The sequence below is a fragment of the Bombus flavifrons genome, chromosome 17 (genome assembly GCF_040668555.2).
Source record: "Bombus flavifrons isolate JBK064 chromosome 17, iyBomFlav1_principal, whole genome shotgun sequence".
In the NCBI taxonomy this organism is placed as follows: Eukaryota; Metazoa; Arthropoda; class Insecta; order Hymenoptera; family Apidae; genus Bombus; species Bombus flavifrons.
In genome coordinates, this window is record NC_138458.1 from 933,767 (window position 1) to 955,329 (window position 21,563).

Below are 21,563 nucleotides of genomic sequence, written 5' to 3' on the forward strand. Positions count from 1 at the left end.
TCGTTAATATCGATTTCACGGACTTGAAAGGTTCGATATTAACGGGACTTCACCGTACTAACTTTCTGATTTAAACATAAATTTCATTTTCTATTAAAGCGTTCACTATTACGTATTTTATACAAACTACGATAGCACGCGTTAAATTAACGTTGCATGGCCGATACTGGCTTGGCTTCTAGTCCTTCTATGTGAAATCATGTCGACAGAAATACCGAATCTTATTTGACTTGTACCATGGTGAGAGTTCGACAACAATTTAAGTGACTCGTACGACTTATACAGCGGCTTTCGATGGATTCTTCCGCCTATCTATTAGTTGTAAAGGAAAGTTAATTAGTAACGATGAAAAATATATGGTCCCTTTGTAGAAAGAAAAATCTTCCGAGGTATGAGAACTTTTATCATAGTTCGTTGGTTGCGCATTAAATGTAATTTTCTCATTAATTACTTTTTTAATCTAGGAGGAGTTAGTACAGAGAAAAGATGGAGAAAAGTTTGTCAATACTTTCTTAATTCTCTCACGAAGCTTTACTGAAGATGTTTACAATTTACTGTAAATTCATGGCTCTATTATTCGAAAGGATGTTCCTAGGTAATACGATATCTAAGATTGGAAAAAAGAAAAAATGTCAGACAAATGTTGTCAGTTAAATAAATGGAACTAACGAAACTTTAATATAAATAGATTCTAGCTGCCAGAGAATTCGGAAATATGTAGCGCTATATTGTTTTATAGGCAGTTTTTTATGTTTAGAGTATAAAATTTGTAGAGTATAAAATTGACGTAAAATTTCTGTTAAAAAACACGTACATCGTGTCAGTATAATTAAAAAGGACATATTTTTTCGAAACATCTCTGATATGATACCATAAATGTAATTGGAACAGGAGGATCAATTAATTCTTCCTCTATATCTCTTTCATGACTTTTAAAGTATGGTAACTTGTCAGATTTTTGTTCTCGTAAAGCTAGTACATGCTTTGAATATATTAAAACAGTTTAATTAAAATTATTAAAACAGTAAGAATTTATAAAAATTAATGACAGAAAATTGTCCTTACTTTATCGTAATAACTTCCTTTGCATGATATTTTTTATGATTTTAATCGAAGAAACTACTTCTAGATACTTTTATATAAAAATAAAGATTTTGATCGATAATGATCATGAATAGTATATATTTTACACATTTTTTACTCTTCTAAATATACTTTCTGACAAACGCTGCAGGTTTTATTACAATATCTGTTTTCGAACTTACGTATTTTTACGTCCACGATAAATTCGAAATTAAGAATAAAATGCAAGATAAAATTTGAATTTTAAAGAGAGTTATTATACTAGAAAATAATAAAAACTACAAAATGTGTAATTATTGGATATGTTCGTTGTAGACATTTGTATTTGTAGATATTAATATCGATAAGTGTAGTTTTTACTGGTGGCCTCGTGCGAACTATCAGTTCACTTGGGAATTAGAAAGCATGACCGACATAACTCCATGATAGTGAAATTCTATCGGTAGAAGGTATCGTGAAAAATGGAATTATCCGGAAACCATGCTAGCTGGCAAATGGAAAGGGAGTTAAGCGGCCTTCGTCCAGCAAATAATTGATGCACGTCAATTAGATTTGTCAGGGTGATCGTTGCAATGAAATTAACAGGAACACCAGCCATAGACACGTACATGTACAATGTACATACTGGTGATAGATATATACATGCAGACTGTTTTACGTACAAGGTGTATTTCGAATCAGTTGATACTGAATTCGATATGTTTGTTAGGCAAGCTTCTAATAAGCTTTTAGGATATACAATATACTTATTTCAATGTGAAGTAATACGCCACCCATTTTTTCCATATATTTTCAATATATTGAAAAGGGCCACATAATAAGTAAACTATCGCAAGGAAAGTGTCGCAAATAATTCCAAGTATTTTTAATTCTGCCTTAAAACCACCAAAATCTAACGTTAATCTAGCATAAACTGCATGAAATTATTAGCGAGTAATAGAAATTAAACTAGAAATAAATCTAACCCTGAACCAAACATCACGATGAATTCTTTTTTCTTTGTTATTTGATTATTTTATCAATAAACCTTAAATTAAATTTCTCTATTTACTTGTCACTACGTACCTTCTACTTAATTTACGTCTATATAGTTATTTTTAGGCTTGGTTTAGGTTTAGCATTAATAATATGGAAATTGAATTAAATAGTCCTTATCTATACTTCTATACCAACTTGTAAATCTTACACTAAATTTGAAGTTTTGGCACGGTTAACTATTAGAGGTAAGTATCAAATTTCATCAAACGAGTCATATGTTTCGATTGTGGAGTTAAAAAGAAAAGAACTAGTCGGTTGTCTTGATACTTATGAGAAAAAATTGTAAATATTATACGATAACTGTAATGTAAAATATACATATAATAATATAATGAATAAAATACAAATATAGATTATACGTTTTTATTTCTTAAAAAACAATTTCACTTTTTCGTTTTATAAACCAACAAGTAATAGCGATCTTTATTTTACGAGTTCGTATTCAGTGCAGAAATTTTACATATTTTTCTGTTTCGGGAATATTTCGTATTCATTCGTGCCTCCATACTCCTACATACAATTAGTAATTAAAACCTGCATCGTGTTTCGTACTATGTATATATTTAACATTGGAAATTGAAACGGCTAGATATATGTTTGTTTTCCTATTAATAATACAGTTTGGAAATTTCTTGACACGACATAGGATCCATCTCAATTACAAATAAATAAATTAGGATAGTAGTATTATAGAACCGAATACGTGATAATACAAAAATAAATATGCGTCCATTACAGAGCTATATAGGGTTGACGATAAAATGGAACGAAGACATTGAAATTCATACGTTTAGCGAGAGAACTCGTAAAAATTGTTGAGTTATTTAAATAGGTCAACGAAAATTTATGGAACACCCTGTGTAGACGTACACACATAGCCATGTAGATAGGTGGTCTCGCCGTAGAGTCGGTGGCGTGAAATTTAAATTTTTCCAATACCGGATACCACTAATTCCGTTGATCCGGTAAAACTGCTAGAAATTCCTATCGCACTTTCTCGTTAACGAAGATAACGCGATCGTTCTGACTGCTCCGCTAAGAGAACGGCCAATTATCGGTCTACTTATCGATGATAGCCTTCACATCGCGTTAATCCTCTTCTTCTTTTTACTTCTCAATCTCTTTCATTCATCAAAGAATCGAAAGACTTTGTTCTGTTACTGTTCGTTGAAAGTATAGTGCAAAGAAACCAAAAGTACTTTTGTGAAGTTGAACTCGCGTGAAATATCATCGAAGCAGGTTATTTTTTTACTTCACTTTAAAGCGCAAAGATTCGTTAAATGATACACGAATGAGCTACAGGAGGAGTCTGAATAATCAAGAGTTACGTTACAAAATATCATCTATATACATGCTATCAGAACAATTTCATCGGTTAAACAGTCTCTGATTTAGCAGTAGGAATTAGTAAAGTAATGTCATTCGTTGCTTAGTGACAAAATGAAAAAGCGTGTCACGTTCTATCCTTTTCTGTACAATAATATTAATGTTTCGCTTTATTTCGCTTTGTATTCCTGTAATTTGGAAGCGACACTTTAATATCCAAATTAGGATAAGAGTGGCGAATAGCGCGTTACAGATAAGAAATATCTTTCTCCGCCTCCGTTCTTGAAACTTCTCCAGAAAACACTGAGGAAACAGAAGAGTCTCTTAGTTTAAATACCCCTTGCCAAAAACGATGTAGAAGACGCAGCTGCGATCGAGTCGACCGTCATGAGGACCGGAGAGCGCCGTTCGCCAGAAATTTTCAAGGAATTCACTTTCTTCTATATGTAAACGCATGTGGTAAAAAATAAACTCCTGATTTAGGCCGTCATAATATTTTCGGACCTTCATGGTGGAATAGGCAACCGAGGAATCGTCACCCTCGGACACAACGTCACGAGAAGTGACTATATGTAACTTGGTCGCATTTGTTAAGAAACGGTATAGTGAGGTCGGGTTGAAGTTTCCCTCCTAGTCAATAATTAACTTTACGGGATAATCCGCGATCGGCTTCAATTCTGTTCGGCATTGCTTCCACACTGGTCTTAGCCCCGGCCCATTGACAGAGCGTCAAAATCGAGCAACCAAACTATAAGCCAACACATTGATACACTCATTTATTCGCGTCAAACACACCTCTAACAACCTACCTTTTCATCACAATATATTGCTTTATATAAATTCGAGTTGAATTATTTAAACGCTAACATTCAAGCCTATTATGCTCGTTCCGCGTCTCAGCATCCAAAAGAAATCTTCGCAACCAAGTGGCTGCCCGATTTTGTATCTGGTTCATCCATGGAAACTAAACGCCTCCTGCGGCTCTCTGATTTCGCGTCAGCTTCGTTTCTTTCTGCTTTAAACTCCTGACAGCTTGCCGACTTCGCTTCGAGTCCGTTCATGAAGTTTTAACCTCCTGTGGCTTCCTGACCTAACGCCAGGTTCACCCGCATGAGTATCTATCCTAGAGGTTATCTGACTTCGTATCAGGTTCGTTCTCGTAAACAATAATCCCCGCCCTCCTCTCACGCTGCTCCCCTCACAAACGTATGCTTGTAACGACACTACTAAAGTGCACACGTACGTCTGATGTATCCGGATTGGTAAGCAAAATATGGTCTACAATTTATTCACGGATTATGTTGGACAGGTACATTTTATATATTTAAATAGCCGATTAAATAAAACACTTCTACAAAGTATATTTATAGATAGTTGAATGTGCCTGTGTATACAGAAGTTGTGTATTTAGTACGTATTTTTCGAGTAATTAAACAAATTGATTCATAATTTAGTTGATATATTAATCAATTCTCTTCGTAAAATTTTTCCCGATGGTGTTTTGGGTATATGATCGACAAATGTTACACCGCCTCTCAGCCATTTTTGTGGTGACAGATTTTCTGCAAGGTTCATAACAAAAAAAAAAAAATTAATTTAAATACATAATTAATCGATAAATGAAAGAAACTACAACTAATATATACATAATTAATTTGATAGCTTCAGCAGTTTGTCAGATATTTATAAAACATATGTACACTGAATTTTTCTCCTTTGTATTTTATCTGTTTTACATTATTCTGTTTAAAGCTCATAGTGGTTATTTCACAAAAAAGAAAAGAACAATCTGCAAAGGTGCGTTCTATAATATTATTTGGATCATGTCACTGTCACTGTTTACAAATAGCAAGTTAGATAGAAACCACCCTTAGCAATTATCGTCGACAAACATAACGTTAATACGATCAAATCGTATTCGAAGCTTGGTGTCTTTTACGTATGTGACTAATTTCAAAATTGATTCCCTCGAAACGGCAGTCTCGGAGGAAAAAGTTGTATTGCAAAATTTATCCTACTTTTTCGCATAAAATTAGCTTAAGTGCCTAATTCAAATTGTTATCTATTAACTTATTTTATATGTATTATTTATTAGTTAATTCATTTAATTGTTACATATATAAGCATGACGATAAAACTTTAATGTAAATATGAGAATACGTTATGAAACTTGAAAATTTCATTATACAAAAATTATTACGTCCAGAATAATTGTTTTCGGTTAACTAGTTGACCGACTTTTGATCGTTATATTTTTTAAGTAATATCATTGCGTATGGATCGTAATACAACGTTTTGAAAATGCTATCGAGATTCTATTGACAAAACTATTTATCTCGTTAAAAATTTCTTTTAACGAGAAGCGGTTCTCTTAAATTGCACGTGGAACCGTAAAACCGGTAGAATTCACGGTTGTTGTTTACGGGATGTCCTTTGTGCGCTTAATGATAACGACGAATCTGTACATAAACAGTAAGAAGAAAAGCAATCTTACCATTAGCGAAATCCACGATTTCTTTCGCCGATATAGTTTTATCAGGTTGTTTGACTACCAGAGCCATTGGTATCTCTCCGCTGAGTTTGTCCGGTTTACCCACGACTGCTACATCCTTGACACTTGGATGCGACAATATTACTGCTTCGATCTCAGACGGTGAAACTTGAAAACCTTTATATTTAATAACGTCTTTTAGACGTCCTGTAATGTATAGCGATCCTTGTTCGTCAAAATATCCTAGATCGCCAGTGTGTAGCCAATTCTCCTTATCGATTGTTTCCGCAGTGGTTTTAGGGTTTTTAAAATATCCCAACATTACTTGATCACCTGCGAGACAAACTTCCCCAATTTGTCTTGCGACCAGCGTCTCGCCCGTTTCTACATTTACCACTTTGCACTTAAAGCCAGGCAGTATTGGACCTATGGAGTTATCATTGCTCGTCCTATCGCTCATGTTTGATACTATTGATAATTCCGTCATACCGTAACCATTTCGAATAGCTTTCAGTTTTGTACGTTGCTTCACTTCGTTTGCTACCTGAAAGAGATACGTATCGAATATATTTTCCTCTATGAAGGGTGCTTCTATTGAAACTTGTTGACACATTTGTCGTTAACTATCACGTTAGATTAAATTAATATATTGTCGTGAGGAGTCCAATATCCTTTCAAATTTTGTTAGTAACCGATATCTCATCCACCTCACGACCGACTTTCACGATTTTTGAATAAGCTGTGGAAATTAACGTTTCAAGCCGCTTAGTTTTCGAGATATTAGCAAAGAGCTGTCGACAAAACGTACATATATAACAAATTCTGCCTGTAATTGTGCGTCCGTAACGACGTATGTGTCAAGGTTGATTGCTCAAAGCAACCCTAATTCTTAGATTTTTTTTTTAATATATAATTTACACGCAGATAAGAATTTGATCTGGGTTTGGCGTCGTTTAAGTCCGATCGCCGCGCTGTAGATCGATCGGTAAGCAAAACTGACGAATATTCTGCCACGGACGCACAACTGACATAGACGGAATTCAATGGGTCGGTAGATTTTCGCGAATATCTCGGGAACAAGGCGAGACCGGCAGTTATATGTAGAGGAAAAACGGCGAATTATTATTATTAAAATCGGCGATGGGGTAACACGTCGATTGTTTCGCCAATTATAAATAGGAATGTCGATCTGTGTCGTTAATGTTTTTGGTTAATTCTGCACATCGAGAGAAGGAAGATGTACAAAGGGGAATTTACTTTTGTACTTTAATATCGAGCGCACAGGCTTCTGCATGTTGCGAATAATCTTCTCAATTTTAATAAGTTTGGACGAAAAACTTACATCCGGCGGAAGCGGTGCCGCACCGGAAACGATCTCTCTCACGCTGCTGAAATCGCAATTTGGCACCATTGGATGTTTCGCAAGACCAACTAAAACTGGAGGGACCAATGGTATATGCGTAATTCTGTATTTTTCTACGGAACTGAGTAACGTTTCTAACTCGAAATTTCGCATTATGTACACAGCTGCACCGCAACTTATTGCCGCATTCATCATTCCGAACGCATAACCGTGAAATAATGGCAAGAAAACTAGTATTCGGTCTCCACGTCGAATATCCATTGATGCTGGGGCACTTCGATTAAGAACAAAATGCAATTGAATCGAATATTTATTATTTCAAATAGAATGATAAGAGTTAAGAAGCACAACAATAGAGAAAATATTATATAGTTGATTTGAATAAAGAATGGTTTGTTAATCATATAAAACGAATAATATATATTTAAATTTAGCATAAATAAAAAATAAATCACGAAATATATGTGCGGTCCGAGATCAACCGGATACATTGTGTATATTAATTTAATATCTTTACCTTAGAGTTTGGATGAAAAGTAACAAATTTCGATGGGACAACATTACTCCTTTTGGAAAGCCTGTTGTACCGCTAGAGCATAAAATAGCTGCCATTCTTTCCCTGTTATTATCTATCTGCACCGGTGAAGACGTATAGAGATCCGTGATACTTTGATATTTTTCCAAAACCTTGTCCAAGGTTATTATATTTCCATCAAGAGGCTTATCATCCAATTCGATTAATTTCATATTCCAGCTTACAGTAGATGCAATTTTCGCCAAAATGTTTTCAGTGCGTTGCGATACAAACACCACCCGTGGCTGATAAATTTCCAGCATATGCCTAAATTCTCCTACGTTAAAAATTGCATTAGATATGATTAAATAACGCATATGCTGCATCGCGTAACTTAACCACTCCGAGTAACAAAGTGACAGTTTTACAAAAGATCTAGAAATATTCGAAAAGCCTTGCAAAAGCTTTTTCCGATATCCGTCCGATAACCGCAAGGAGAGGCTGAAACAACTTTCTTTGAAATAATATATTTTTCGTAGAATGTTTACTCTCAGAAGATATTCGGAGTAGTTAAATACAATTTAATCGTATACGATTAAAAATTAGTATTGTTTATATCTGTAAAAGGTGACGGAGTAACGAATATTGGGAATATAAGTGATTAGTAATTTCCGCATCTATATACACAATATTTAACAATTTAATATTAACAATTATTGTTTACACTACAGTATAAAAATTAGTGTTAGAGTAAGTACTGTTTCTAGACTTTTATTGTTAATTCTGCAAATGTAATGTAAATAAATTTAGTCTTTAATTAAAGTATCTAATTTATGATTTCTGTTTCTAGTAGTTGTAAAATTCTATAATAAACTCGAGGTAAATAATAAAGTCGAGGCTCGATTTCATTAACATATATATGGCATAATCAGTGGAGTTATCAGAAACATGCAAGTTTCTACTTTTTCTACTTTTTGCGTTCTGCCTTCGTTAAACTTTTATAATATTAAACACGCACATACTTTTAATTAAATTAATTTCTTTGTTATTATAAAATAATTCGTAAAAGCTGCTTGGAGAATATCTTACTTTCTGTATATGCTGGATTCAACGGTGCAAACGTAGCTCCGACAAATAACGCGCTACACATCGGTACCAAGTAATGTGGGTGGTTTTCAGCTGCAACGGAGATTCTGTCTTCCACGTTGATTCCATAATTTCTCAAAGCAACAGATAATATTGTGCTTTTTTCAAGAATATCCTTGCATGTGTAGTGTTTACCAGTTTGAATATCTACCTGATATAGTAACATTCAAGTATTACAATATAAAACATAGTAATCAAAATGAATCGTCGTTAAATGTATTGTCGTTTCTTGCTCTGTTTATATAAAAAAATCTATCTCGTTTAAATTGAGACTGTTGATTATTCTGACAATGTACATGCTAATACAGCCATCTGTAATCGCAATATGCGGGTCGCTTATCTAGAACGAAGCGTACCAGGTCGTTAATTGTACGTTGCAACGTCAGTGTCAAGTATTCCAGCCGTAAGAAAAGCTTATTTTCTCACGAAAATCACAAGGACTGTAATGTCTAATTCAAAATCAGTACAATCACGAGTCTACCTCAGCTTTTAATTTTGAATAAAATCTCTAATATGGACGTCAGGAAATGGTAAAACGAATGACCTGCTACTGATTTGCTTCGCTGCGTCTTATAACAATTTATATTTTGTCTCGTTTATATTCTGCGGCAATTGTTCTTGTTTCTCACAGCTCAGTCATTCTGTAACAATGAACCGTTCTAACATTCGCAGTGTTTCAGTGTAAACTGTTTGATTGTTCCGATTTAAAATGATGGACCTGTAAAGGAGCATATCCGGCATTGCTTCCTCTTTGCTTTTAATTTCGAAGGAGATGGCAGTAAAAACTAAACGGTTTGTTGAAGCTCATGGTGAGGGTGTTGTATCGAATACCCGGATGGAATATAATTAAACGATATACCCGATAAATTTCAGAGTCAAAATGAAATATACCTTTTAAGCGGCACTATAGGTTATACGCTTGGACGGTTTATAGCTTATTGTCGTAATACAGCAGGAATGTGGACGATACACGACGATGTTAGCCGAAAATTGCGTGTAATTAAAAATCCCTAGGCGGTTAAAGTACATTCAACCACAATAACATTTATAGAAATGTTAGGTAGATGATACATTTACACTGTACATGTGAATGTGTGTGTAAGCGTTAGAGGGCGTCCTGATCTGAGTTGAGAAGATTCTGGAAGAGTCGGTTGACAACAGGCGTGCGTGCAAGAGGGTTATCGAGGTCTTCAGAGTGTAATATATATGTATAGCTGTTGTGTGTGAAATAAAGTAAACTATTTGTATTTCCGAATCCTCTCTTTACCTTAACAAGAAATATAAAAATTGTATTGAAAATACAATTAGATGGCGTATTTATGAGATAATAATAATAAGGTAGCACATATATCGAGCAGTATGTGTTATGCATTTTATGTTACATGTCCCTGTTTTTATGTTTGTTGTAAAGGAACGAATATTATTATTTTTTATCGTGTGTTCGCTGAATCAAACTCTGCAACGATTGTTCGCAAGAATTTCCAAGTTTTTCTGTATTATTCCGTTTATATTTCTTTAGCTTGATCAACGTGACGTTGTTCGACCTTCTTGTAACTAAATATGTAGTGTAATACGCTGTACTGAAATTATCACATTATTGAACATTTGGCGATAATATTTCTTGAAGGATAGACAAATGAAAATTGTGGCTGGGCAAACGCGGACAACATGCGAATAAACGGATGCAGTTTAGTCTTTGTAAAAATTCCCCGTTTCTCTCCTAATCGAGGTTCTACTGTATACGTACAATTTAGCGTATTATTGCCGCGATCATATTTTATTTTTTTATTTCAAAGCTTGCGATTCCGAACATGTTTTCTCCGTAACCGTTTCAAGCGTGATAGCTAACTGACGTATACAGGTTGTGTAAAAAGGTGTCCGATACTCAAAGGGCTTATAGTACCGATCGGGAGAAATAAATATCGACATAGTTCTAAAAGTAGCCCTTTCGATGTAAAGTCAATTTTTTAGCGTTCGATATCTTGAGCGAGCCTCCTCGCAATATATCGAGTACCGTCGGTGGGAGCGAAATAACGTAATCGCGAATTTTTTAGTCAAGGACGAAGAAAATGCGTTTCGTAGGTCAAATTCGAAGGGTGCTGTATATTTGTTATTTCCATTTTAGAATAGTAAAGGGACATTGTTGGCCACACAAATAATCTTTGTTGATATTAGTAATAACTTTGCCGAGTGGAGGATAGTTCACCCAGGCTTTAGAGATAAGCTTGTAATAATAAACATACATCGTTATCGTACAAGGATCGTGCATGTCATTTCTCGCATCATCCCCACCTCCCATTCGCACTCAACAACTGGCGCTAACTGGATTTAATCCACGGATTCCAACGAAACTCTAGGAGAAAGGGAAAATACGCGCGAAAACATGACCAACGCTAGTTAGAAAATCAACACGACCCTCGCTAAAACCATCAACGCGCTTCTGATATGCAGGCGCTGGAAAACCGACCTTTGGTCCTTCAACTGCTAAGACTGCTTCGCATTCTGATTTTTCTTCATTCAACTGTGAGCATGCACGATAGTTTGGTCAACCCCAAAAAAATAATTGGAAAAAGTTTCACAGGTATCGGTTGGTCGTCGGAATGGACAAGACGACCTTAACCAAGCTTGCTGGTGCCCGAATAGTAAAAAGAACTAAATTCTCATTTTCAAGTATTACAATCGTTTTTGGTGTATCGTGTATGTGTCTCGTACATATTCCCTAATATAATGTACCTCGAGAATTTTCAACGATAATTCGTTAGAATTATGGATGAGCTCTAGTTATTGGTATTAATAGCATAATTAGTATTATAAAGTATTCGTTGCTTTTAATATATTCTATGTTCTACGACTCTTCGCTAGTAACGAGACACGTGTCTTTCTTTCGTCTTGAAGTCAAATCATCATCTAAATCAACAAGGAGACTGAATTTTAGTAGGTAAATGCGTAGTTGTAAACATTTCTCTTCTTCTAAACACTCGCATCTAAATTGAAGTGGATTTTGCAGTAAAATTATAATCAACTCAACGTTTTCATTGGCTTATTTATTACAATACATTCTTTATAATTCAAGTTGACAGTAAACAAAGTCCTGAATACAGAGATTCAGAATGTCGAAGAGCGAAAACGGGAGAAACAGAAACGTAAATGTACGTGTTCATGATATAAATTTGGAGGCTCTGAACGTTAACCCATCAGAACGCATTTATTGTTTACAGCAATGTGAAACAAGGGACATTTCAACTGGCGATCAACGTTTTCTAACATTATTTTGATCCCTGCGCCTATTATCGGCAGATGATCCTCGATCGATTCGGAACTCGATAAAGTAACCGGCAGGTGGGCGAGAAGGATCGCAAAGAGAACACTGCTGACAAATGTTGCACTTATCAACCGGTTCTTCATGATGCTTTTTGAAGGTTGATTTATCTGTTGGAAGTAATTCTTTGTTTTCTTTAGCATTAACTATATTCGAATCGATAATTACAACAGTTTTTATCCTACTAGAATGTATCTATAAAATTAGGAAGTAATATAAACAAGTTAATTTCAATTAGATTTTAGTCCTTAGAAATCTAAGTGTAATAAAATAGGAGTTCTATAAATAAAGAAAGTAGAGATTTCACAATGACTCGACTATTGAGCAAGAATAAATTCTGTGCATCTGTTCGAATTTATTTGAATAATGACAGAGTTAAAACCAATGATATTAATGACCAAATTTATACCTACCGATTGCTGAGAGAAGCGGATATTTCGCGTATACTCATATTCGTATCAACTGAAACTTGCAATTTGGAGTAACTGCGCGACTGTACACGAATCTCTATATATAGGCGGCTTTCGAACACGTTAAATCCAAACTACGCGATACAATAGCTGATAAACAATTTTTCAATTACGAACGAGAGTTATGAATTCGCGATGACCTTAATCGTTTTCTTGCAGTAAGCAGCTGCTCGCACGTTAATATTCGCACTTGCTTTAAAACGGAACAGCTTTTCGTCAACGGTTAACAGCGCTAACAGAGCTACAAATTATTGAAAACGGTAAAAATTGTAGTTTTTCACAACTTTTCTAAAACTCTAATAAATCTAAAAGATCGTTGCATCTTTCGATGCCTGTCTTTTCCTTCCGCATCGAACCAATCTCGATTAAATTTTTAGCACGCATACGTGTAACTGACATAAACCTACAGAGCGCATTGTTCAAACTTTCATTACAGAGTCGGATAAAAATTATAAAGTGCGACCTTCGCTATACTTTTTGCGATTCCAACCAATTGCAATTTGTCCACGCGTGTTTTTACACGTCATCAAGTAAATTAATTTGTCTTACTTCTCAAAGAAACTCAAGTAGCTTAGTTTCATTTTCGAAAAGTTATTCCGCTGTAAAGAGTATCCGAATATTAATGCGAGCCATTGTATGTTTGCGCAACTTGTCACATTTCCTCCGGATGAAGAAGTCGTAAATTCTGAAAATTCATGGCACTTTCTGGGATTTGATTTAACTGCAAATCTGTGTATCATTATGCGTGTAGTGAAAAATTATTCACTGACCCTGACAACATCTTTCAAGCTCGTTAAAATCGGTCGAGTGTCCCCTATTCTAAATGGTTATCAAAGAAGCTATTGCAGATATTGAGATTTATCTATAACATAAGATAAAGGGATAACATCAACATTCCTTCGACATAATATGTACTATATAGCATTCGCTATAATTGTAATTTTATCAAAGTTGGATGAAAAAATTAAAGAACGCACTTTTTTATTTGAGCTATGCTTCTACAAACGGCGGCAATGGTTTCTGAATATTTGCGCTTGAAGGGTTTGCAAAAGCACGCATGAACGCAAACACTCGTACAATTAAACGGTGTTCTGTAGAAACAATTTTTATCTTACTTGCACAATCTGATCAGCATTAGAATGTAGACAATTGAACAAATGTTGTCCCAGAGATACGTTTGGTACTTCTGGTATTGGCGGACCATGAACTATATTATTTCGTATCTCCATTCTTTTTTCAGATGAAGCTACCTGTAACGATAAAAATGCAAATGAATAACGGCAATTACTAAATTCCAGTTCCTGCTAAATGGAATTTAGATATTAGTTATTTCATTATGAAGTGATTTTATTTTAATTGCGTACTTTTACTTTTACTAGGGAGAAAAAGCCTACAATATTTTAGTTAGTTTAGCAAGAAAAAGGTAAATTGCATTATTAAGACATATTATTTATTGCACGATATATAATGTTTATACATCGCCTCAAACGATAGATGAGATTTTTCTTTAAAATTTTCCACAGCAGTTTTAAGTGCACATCTTGTTATAGATTTGACTAAGGCACGTATATACGTACATATACATGTGTATACAGGAATGGTCGACACAATTGTTTCAGATTATAACTCCATTACCGGTGCGGTTAGAGAAAAATATCAAAGGAGACAGATGAATGGTTCAAAGCGTACTACGTCCGTAAAGCCATGTTTCCTCGCAAGTGTAATGACGTATGTGCTATCAACAACTGCATTATTTTTTGAAATCTAAGTGCATACCTTTTCACATCGATAGATTCCTCTCGCCGTTCTACGTAAAAGAGTATTGGTATAATGGTAAAAAGTATCGTAAGTAAAAAAGTATTTAAAATAATCGTAGAAGCAAACGTAAAAAAGTGATTAGTTATCGGGATATTTGAAACAAATATCTTTATCGAAGACGATGCTCAAAAATTTCGTAATTGTCGTATCGATGCGTTCAAAAGATAGGATTTCGATAAATCCTCTAAATTCTGGAGAGAATCTGAAAGAACGGATAATACTGCAAGGCATTAGGTGCAACAGGTCGGAGATCGTCTTGACTCATTGTTCATTTTGACAAGAACTGACATAATTTTTCGAAACGTTTATACATTGTAATAGAGAAGCGTTTAAGCATCTTCTTCGATAAAAATATTTTTTCTTTAATATCTCGAAAACTAATAACTTTTTCATCATTATATCCTCGATACTTTTCGCAAGAAAAGCATGTATTACTATTTCAGAAAATAATGCACTTGTTGATTGCGCATGCATCATTCCACTTCTAAAAAAAGTACCTTAATTTTACAAATGTAGTACTTTTCAAATCATTCATCTTTCTCGTTTGACATTTTTTCTGTAACTGTACAGGTAACGGATTTATGGAACAATTATGTGAACCATTCTATATATTTCTTACTGTGATCATCGTTACTATCATCTTTTTGAGTCTGAATAGAGAAAACGATTTATTACGGTCGTGTTGGTATGTCTTCGACTAGGATTTTCGGAAATGTAAGGAGCATGTATATGAACATAGTTTGAAATTATCTCATATAAGTTTGAGACTACTTATTCACGAGACATTTGAATTTACAATATAATTGATTATTGAGTCAATACCAAGTGACGAAATGAAATTTTACATTACATAAATAGTGGACTACGATACCGCTTATCATTTTCCATTTTTTTCATTAACATTCATGCTTTTAGCACCAACCTAATACGAACTAAGTTTAGTCTCTCCTATTTCAAATAGAAAATAAGCGATTTAAATCTCAAATAACTTTATCGAAGATTGGAGAAGTTTGAATTGCGTTAGGAGAGAATTTATTAAAATTTGATTGCTAAAGACTTATTAACAACATGGAAGCAAGTATTTCAATAAATTAACCCTGATAAAGTAGTAACTGAACGTTGCATATTATACGCATTGTAATTACGTATTAAATAAATTAGTTCTTTAAATTGATTTATACCTTAAACAAATAGCAATTCCTAGAAAGAGTATAATCGTTGAGATTAACTGCTATTTTACTTTATTTTATTTTATTATTGGTTGTGCATCGAATCATTTCTTTTTTTTTTTTCTTCGTTTCGCGTCAGTCTCGGAAGATAGTTCTTAGATGAACTTGAAAATTCAAGATTACTCTCAAATCACGAAGAAAACTAATTTGAAGTAGAAAAAAATCTATCGTGTAAGACATAGTTGTAGAGAAATTGTTGATAAAAGATGCACTTTAACACTGTGAAGTATGGCGGATCCGAAAAAAGAAGGATTTAGTTTTATTTTTCCTTCTGAAATAGGAATTTATTAATTTTTGTAAAATTATCCACGTAGTTTTTTCTACTTGACTAATGAAAAAATAGATTTACGTGCAAATTTTCAGCAGCTACGCAGACCAACAGACGTAACAACGTCACGCAATAAGTACGTTACGACATTTCAACGGGAATGATTCATTGAAATACAGCCGTTTCTTTAATTAAAGCTAAGCTTGTTACGAAAAATATAATGTATAATTGTTCCAAATTCAGAGTATTAAATTCAAGTCGTACTAATTATCCGAAAGATATTGAAGATAAGATATCAAATAATATAATAATATTAAATAATAATAATCTCGTGTATGTCACCGTTGCCCACTGTAATAATCGATCTGCTAAATTACAGTAATCGTTTCCATCATCGAAGACAGAGAACTTCACCAAGACGGCTGATTGGTTCGACGACGGTATTAACTTGAACTTCCACAACTGATTGCACGATAGTACGATAGAACCCAACGTATATTGGAACTACGGGAGGATTTGTGAATTTTGGATAGTAATGATCGCATTTCCTAAAATCGATTATTCCAGAAGATAGTTGACAGGTTGGTCGGTTAAATATAATTCATCGTTCACTCAAACACATTCACACAAAGGATCGATATCACTAAAGAATAGTTATGTTTTGATCCTTATTTTCAACGAATTACAGGATATTTTATTTATCCCTGTGACGAAATTATTTCTACTTTATTTATTCGTGACAACTATTATCATTCCATATGATTAGATCCTAAATTTATATGTGTTGTTTATAACAGCAAATTAACAACAAATTTAAGACTTATTGAACTTTTCGCAATATATAATAGCGAACAGATTTCAAATTATGTATCGAAGGGATTATATCCGTTAAGTAAATAAGATACATCAATTGTCCATTATATAAATAAAAATTGTTTAAAGAAATACTGAAACTATCAAGCGTTGTAAGGTGAATTACTACGTATTTTACAAAACGTTGGAAATGTCGATTTCTTCATAATGTCATAAATATATATCCAGCACACGCTGTTGCAGCGAATGTTATTCAGCTAAGAGTAAAATACAAAAATGCGGCGCTTATAATATTAAGTTATCACGCAGCTGAGCAACGGCGAAAAGTCGGATAAATTGGATGGAAAGCTCGATATCACGACGGAAACGTCTCATTGACAAATTGTTTTCCTTCGGTATCGACTTGGCGTAGCCTATAGGGAACACGAGCGAAAGGCGGAAAAATATTTTTGTTTTCACGTCGTAGAAATGGAACGATACGATTTTACTTTGACACAAGCGGCAGAATCGATTCACTCTACGGAACAGAGACTAATAGAACTTAATTACTTTCATGATTAACGGTTATGAACGATTTATGATTGGGTCAAGTTATGCAGAAATCCACCAACCTTTAAAATCACAAAAAATTAGTTCAACTTAAGTATAAATTAAAAATATAATAATTAAGTATAATTAAAAATATAATAGCTAACTAAATAAAGGATAACTTAAACTCAAACGTAGTACGAATACCACCACAATTGTGATCGTTATTTAAATAGTCTCGAGACTCAAGGTCAAACTCTTTTTATCGCATATTCTACTCATCACGAGGATCAAAAGTCTCCAATCTCGATGTAACTTTTCTACATATATATGAAACTGATTTTATTTATAATACATTTACACCTCGCAGTTAGATGCAGGATAAATATTTAGTATCGATCGTCGTCCGTAGACACCACGGATACATACATATTCCAACTTCATATTGTTATGCCGCGGCAAGAGGAAAGGTCTAAGATTCCGGCGAAAAGTAAGCGCTCGAGTTATTTTTCACAAGATCATAAAGGCGTTTACCGATCAGCAGCACGGGGATAACAGCCCCGAGGCACCGCGATATAGCATTTTTTATCGCATCGCAAAAGGAACCGGTTGAATCAGCTCCTCGAACCCTTATCGATCTGTCAGTGCTAGCCGTCAATTCGAAGAATCGTCAGTTCAACAAGCGGATGTACTTAAAACACTGTGTTTTGGCTCCGCCGATGTATCGCCCTTTAGCGTAACAATACTATTTTATTAATTATAATTTTATAATTATAATATTATAATTACTTTAGGCGAAAGAAATTTAACTGTTCAGTGAAGATAATCCGTCCACCCGAATCCGACGAATAAGATGAATTGTTTAAAATAAGTATTTCAAATAAATATTACTAATCGCAAGCTCGATGATAATTGCAATGAAAATCAATGTCCTAATGATAACAGCTATTTAAATAACAAGAAATTCAAAAGTTGCATCTAACCTCTATTCTAAAGCCATGTTGATATACAGGATCCGGCTGAATAACGTGTAAAAGCAGCTACAATATGATACATTGTGGAAAAATATAGAATCAATATGTGAAATATAATATAAAAAATGTAATACAGGGCAAACTGTAAAGTAAAACTTGTTCATTCTCGGCTTAGTTTTCGAGAATATCGAGTTTAAAGATTTATCAAGTATACTTGAACGTTAATTCCAGTCTGGATAGGGCTAAATAACAGATACGAGATCAAACTACATGTGAGAATAAATAGAAATTGCGTGAAAGGAATAAAATCTTGCGTCTTGTGAACAAATTTTAGTCTACATCTTCGATTTATTTGCGCGAGTAGATCGACCTTCTGTCGCTTATTTAATCCTGTCCAGGCCAGAATTATCACTGTTCAAGCGTATTTGATAAATTTGCAAACTCGATTTTCTCGAAGATCGAGGGAGCAATGACAAAACATTATTCTGTATTTTTTTATCTTTACATGTTATTATACAATATGCATCGAAGAGTTTATAAACTATTCTGTCCGACAATGACTAGTAAGGAGTACAGAAAACTCTAAAGTAATATAAGAATTTGATACGGCCAGATTATCTCACGATGACCTTTTAATTCTTAATCATTCTTGAGACATTCCAATTCATTCGCATAGAGTATATCGCATAGAGCGTCGTTAATAACAAAATTTACGTTTCTTCAATTCCGATACCTATTATTCAGCTTCATACTGATTAACGAAATGCTGTCAGACTGAATACATAAGGTTTGACCCCCGTTAACGGTTAAGAATGTTTTAATATACATTTAATTTAACAAGGAGCTCGCACGTCAACCTTTCTCGACCTCGCCTCTTATAACTTTGCGAATCTTTATAATATCGTATAATATGAACAGGCTATCGATTATTTCTCTCCCGAATAAAGCATGAACAATCTGTAGAAAATATTAATTATACTTGCTTACAGCTAACTAATGTCAATGCTGATTTACTATGTTACAGAATCAATTTCTGCAACAGCAGTTAATCTTTAAATCGACATCTTCAGATTCAGCGAATTCCAATTTACATGATCGGTACAGGATCTACAATTCAAATTGCAGAGTTTCGATTTAAAACAAGAATGGAGGAGGAACTTGTGAATATTGATAGAAAGTGACGAAACATCTGCGTAATTAGTTAATTATCAAGATAATAGCAATTGATGATGGATACGATCAAATAACCATAAAAACATTGCTTATCTGTATTCTCACTTTCCATTATCATTCATGCGATCCGTAATCAATCCGTAAGCGATCCGTTTTCAAAGAAATTCCATAGCTTATTTGAAGTAAGGAGAACTTTTAGACTATGTTCAATACCGTAAATTGTTGTTACCTGTGTCAAAGGAATAAGTATAACGTTCGTTATTCGATATTAATTGGTAAAGTGTAAATTAATTTACTAAAATTATCAAAGTATTTTAGGAATAACCGTGTGTTAAAATTACTGAACAATTTCAAAACAGTCGCTACCATGTGGCGCAGCAGAGTGCTCCTTATCCGAACACCCATCAGCCGAATACTCGGATAGTTCAATGTTCTATTATCCGAACGTAATATTTCCTAGCAACGGATACCTTTTTCCGTTTCAAATATGTACAGGGTGTCTAGAATTTATACGACCCGACTACCATAGCCTGATTCTCCGCACTCTCGGTTTGGTGAAGGTCGACCTAGACCTTGAAAATCTGAATCAGAAGGTCAAGGTATTTTATCCTTTTATATGTTTATTTTATAAGTTAATTTGCTTGTTAATATTTGCATTATATTTGCAAGAAAAGCCACAGCAGTTGAACCTTTCTCTCGGAGAATGATATTAATGTTCCATTGGTTGCGGAATGTTTTTGTTCAGGTGTATGCTAATGATACAGTTAAATCATTCGGGCGTTATTTCGTGCCAGTTAAACATATTAGTATTCCTTGACAACATACAGGATGCTGCATTTCTCTCTGATATCCTATTGAAAATCCTTCAAATATTCCATCAGTAAAATGATGAAACGCGAGGTAGGAATCCGTTCTTGGAAGTCGGAATGCTGAGAAATCGCTGTTTAGGTTCAGTCGGAGTGGATGCGAGATTGGATTGAAGATCTGTGCACGATATATAGGAAACGCGATTCCCAAATAGTGTGGTCAGAACGGCGTGCAAATTGTTTAGCAAAAATTTGCTTATTGTCGAGTTCAACGATAAATATCTGAGGTGGTAGTCGTGATAGGTGTGTTAGAAATACTCAGCCGTTTAACGAACAATAGTTTATTAAAAACAATTTAACAGAAGAGTCGACAAATAACAATTAACAGATACGATCAACAAATAATTATTAACGGATTAACAACTAACAATTGACACCGAAAGTTCAATCGACGCGTTTGCTACGGAATGGCACTGAAGACTTTATTATTTAACGGCTCAAGACCGACTGCTCGTCCTTTTGTTCCGGATCGAACGAATTCTTCCCTTCGTTGCCCATCGATATCCCCCACTAGCGTGCGTTCATTAGATGTGCCATCGTGGTTGGCACGTGTATGCTCTTTCGAGAATTCGGCGGAAAGAGCGTGAAGATATCGATGGCACATTGGGCACGTCGGTGTTGCGCTTTGACGGCGTAGCGCTTTGTATCCGGAGCCGTCGGAAAGTTCCGTGGCCCGTGCCGCCACATATCAATGATTATGCGTAAGGCGCATGTAAAATTATTTTCTGATTTTGTACATTTATAGCCCTATCCAGATGTCACGGGAATTAGTTTTTAAGATGCGAGGAGTAAAGATAAGAGATATTGCCCGTTTTTTCTTCTTCTTCTTCTTCTTTTAATAGACAAGGACTAAAATTCTGAATGAATGAAAATATAAAAATTGTTTATTCCTTTAAATGACAGAGATATATTCACTTTTGAGAAATAAATAAATTATACATTCTACTGTGATTATTACATTTGCGTGGTTTTAAAGTCTTCGCATTGTCCTGTCTATTGCTGCTACTTTGAGTATCGCAACTTTTTGATGTTTGAATAAATATGTATATTTATATCTATGGTTTTAAGGTAGTTGGAAAATTTTGTTGTTGTGATATCTGTGACGTATATGACTATGAGTACTATTATTATTCTTTTTTATTGG

At 34.4% G+C, this 21,563-nt stretch overlaps 1 protein-coding gene across 4 annotated transcripts in view; it reads right to left on the minus strand.

Moving 5' to 3' along the window:
* Positions 1–4,821: 4,821 nt before the first annotated feature.
* Positions 4,822–21,563, minus strand: part of LOC138188602 (luciferin 4-monooxygenase) — a 79,013-nt gene continuing 62,271 nt past the window's right edge. For all 4 annotated transcript variants that reach the window (XM_069130546.1, XM_069130547.1, XM_069130549.1 and 1 more), the window contains 6 exons: positions 13,866–14,000; positions 8,905–9,112; positions 7,819–8,152; positions 7,281–7,575; positions 5,942–6,482; positions 4,822–5,009 (listed from right to left, as the gene is read on the minus strand). In XM_069130546.1, coding sequence (XP_068986647.1) covers positions 4,891–5,009; positions 5,942–6,482; positions 7,281–7,575; positions 7,819–8,152; positions 8,905–9,112; positions 13,866–13,979 — 1,611 coding nt within the window. In that variant the 5' untranslated portion in view covers positions 13,980–14,000 and the 3' untranslated portion in view covers positions 4,822–4,890. The remainder of the gene's footprint in view (positions 5,010–5,941; positions 6,483–7,280; positions 7,576–7,818; positions 8,153–8,904; positions 9,113–13,865; positions 14,001–21,563) is intronic.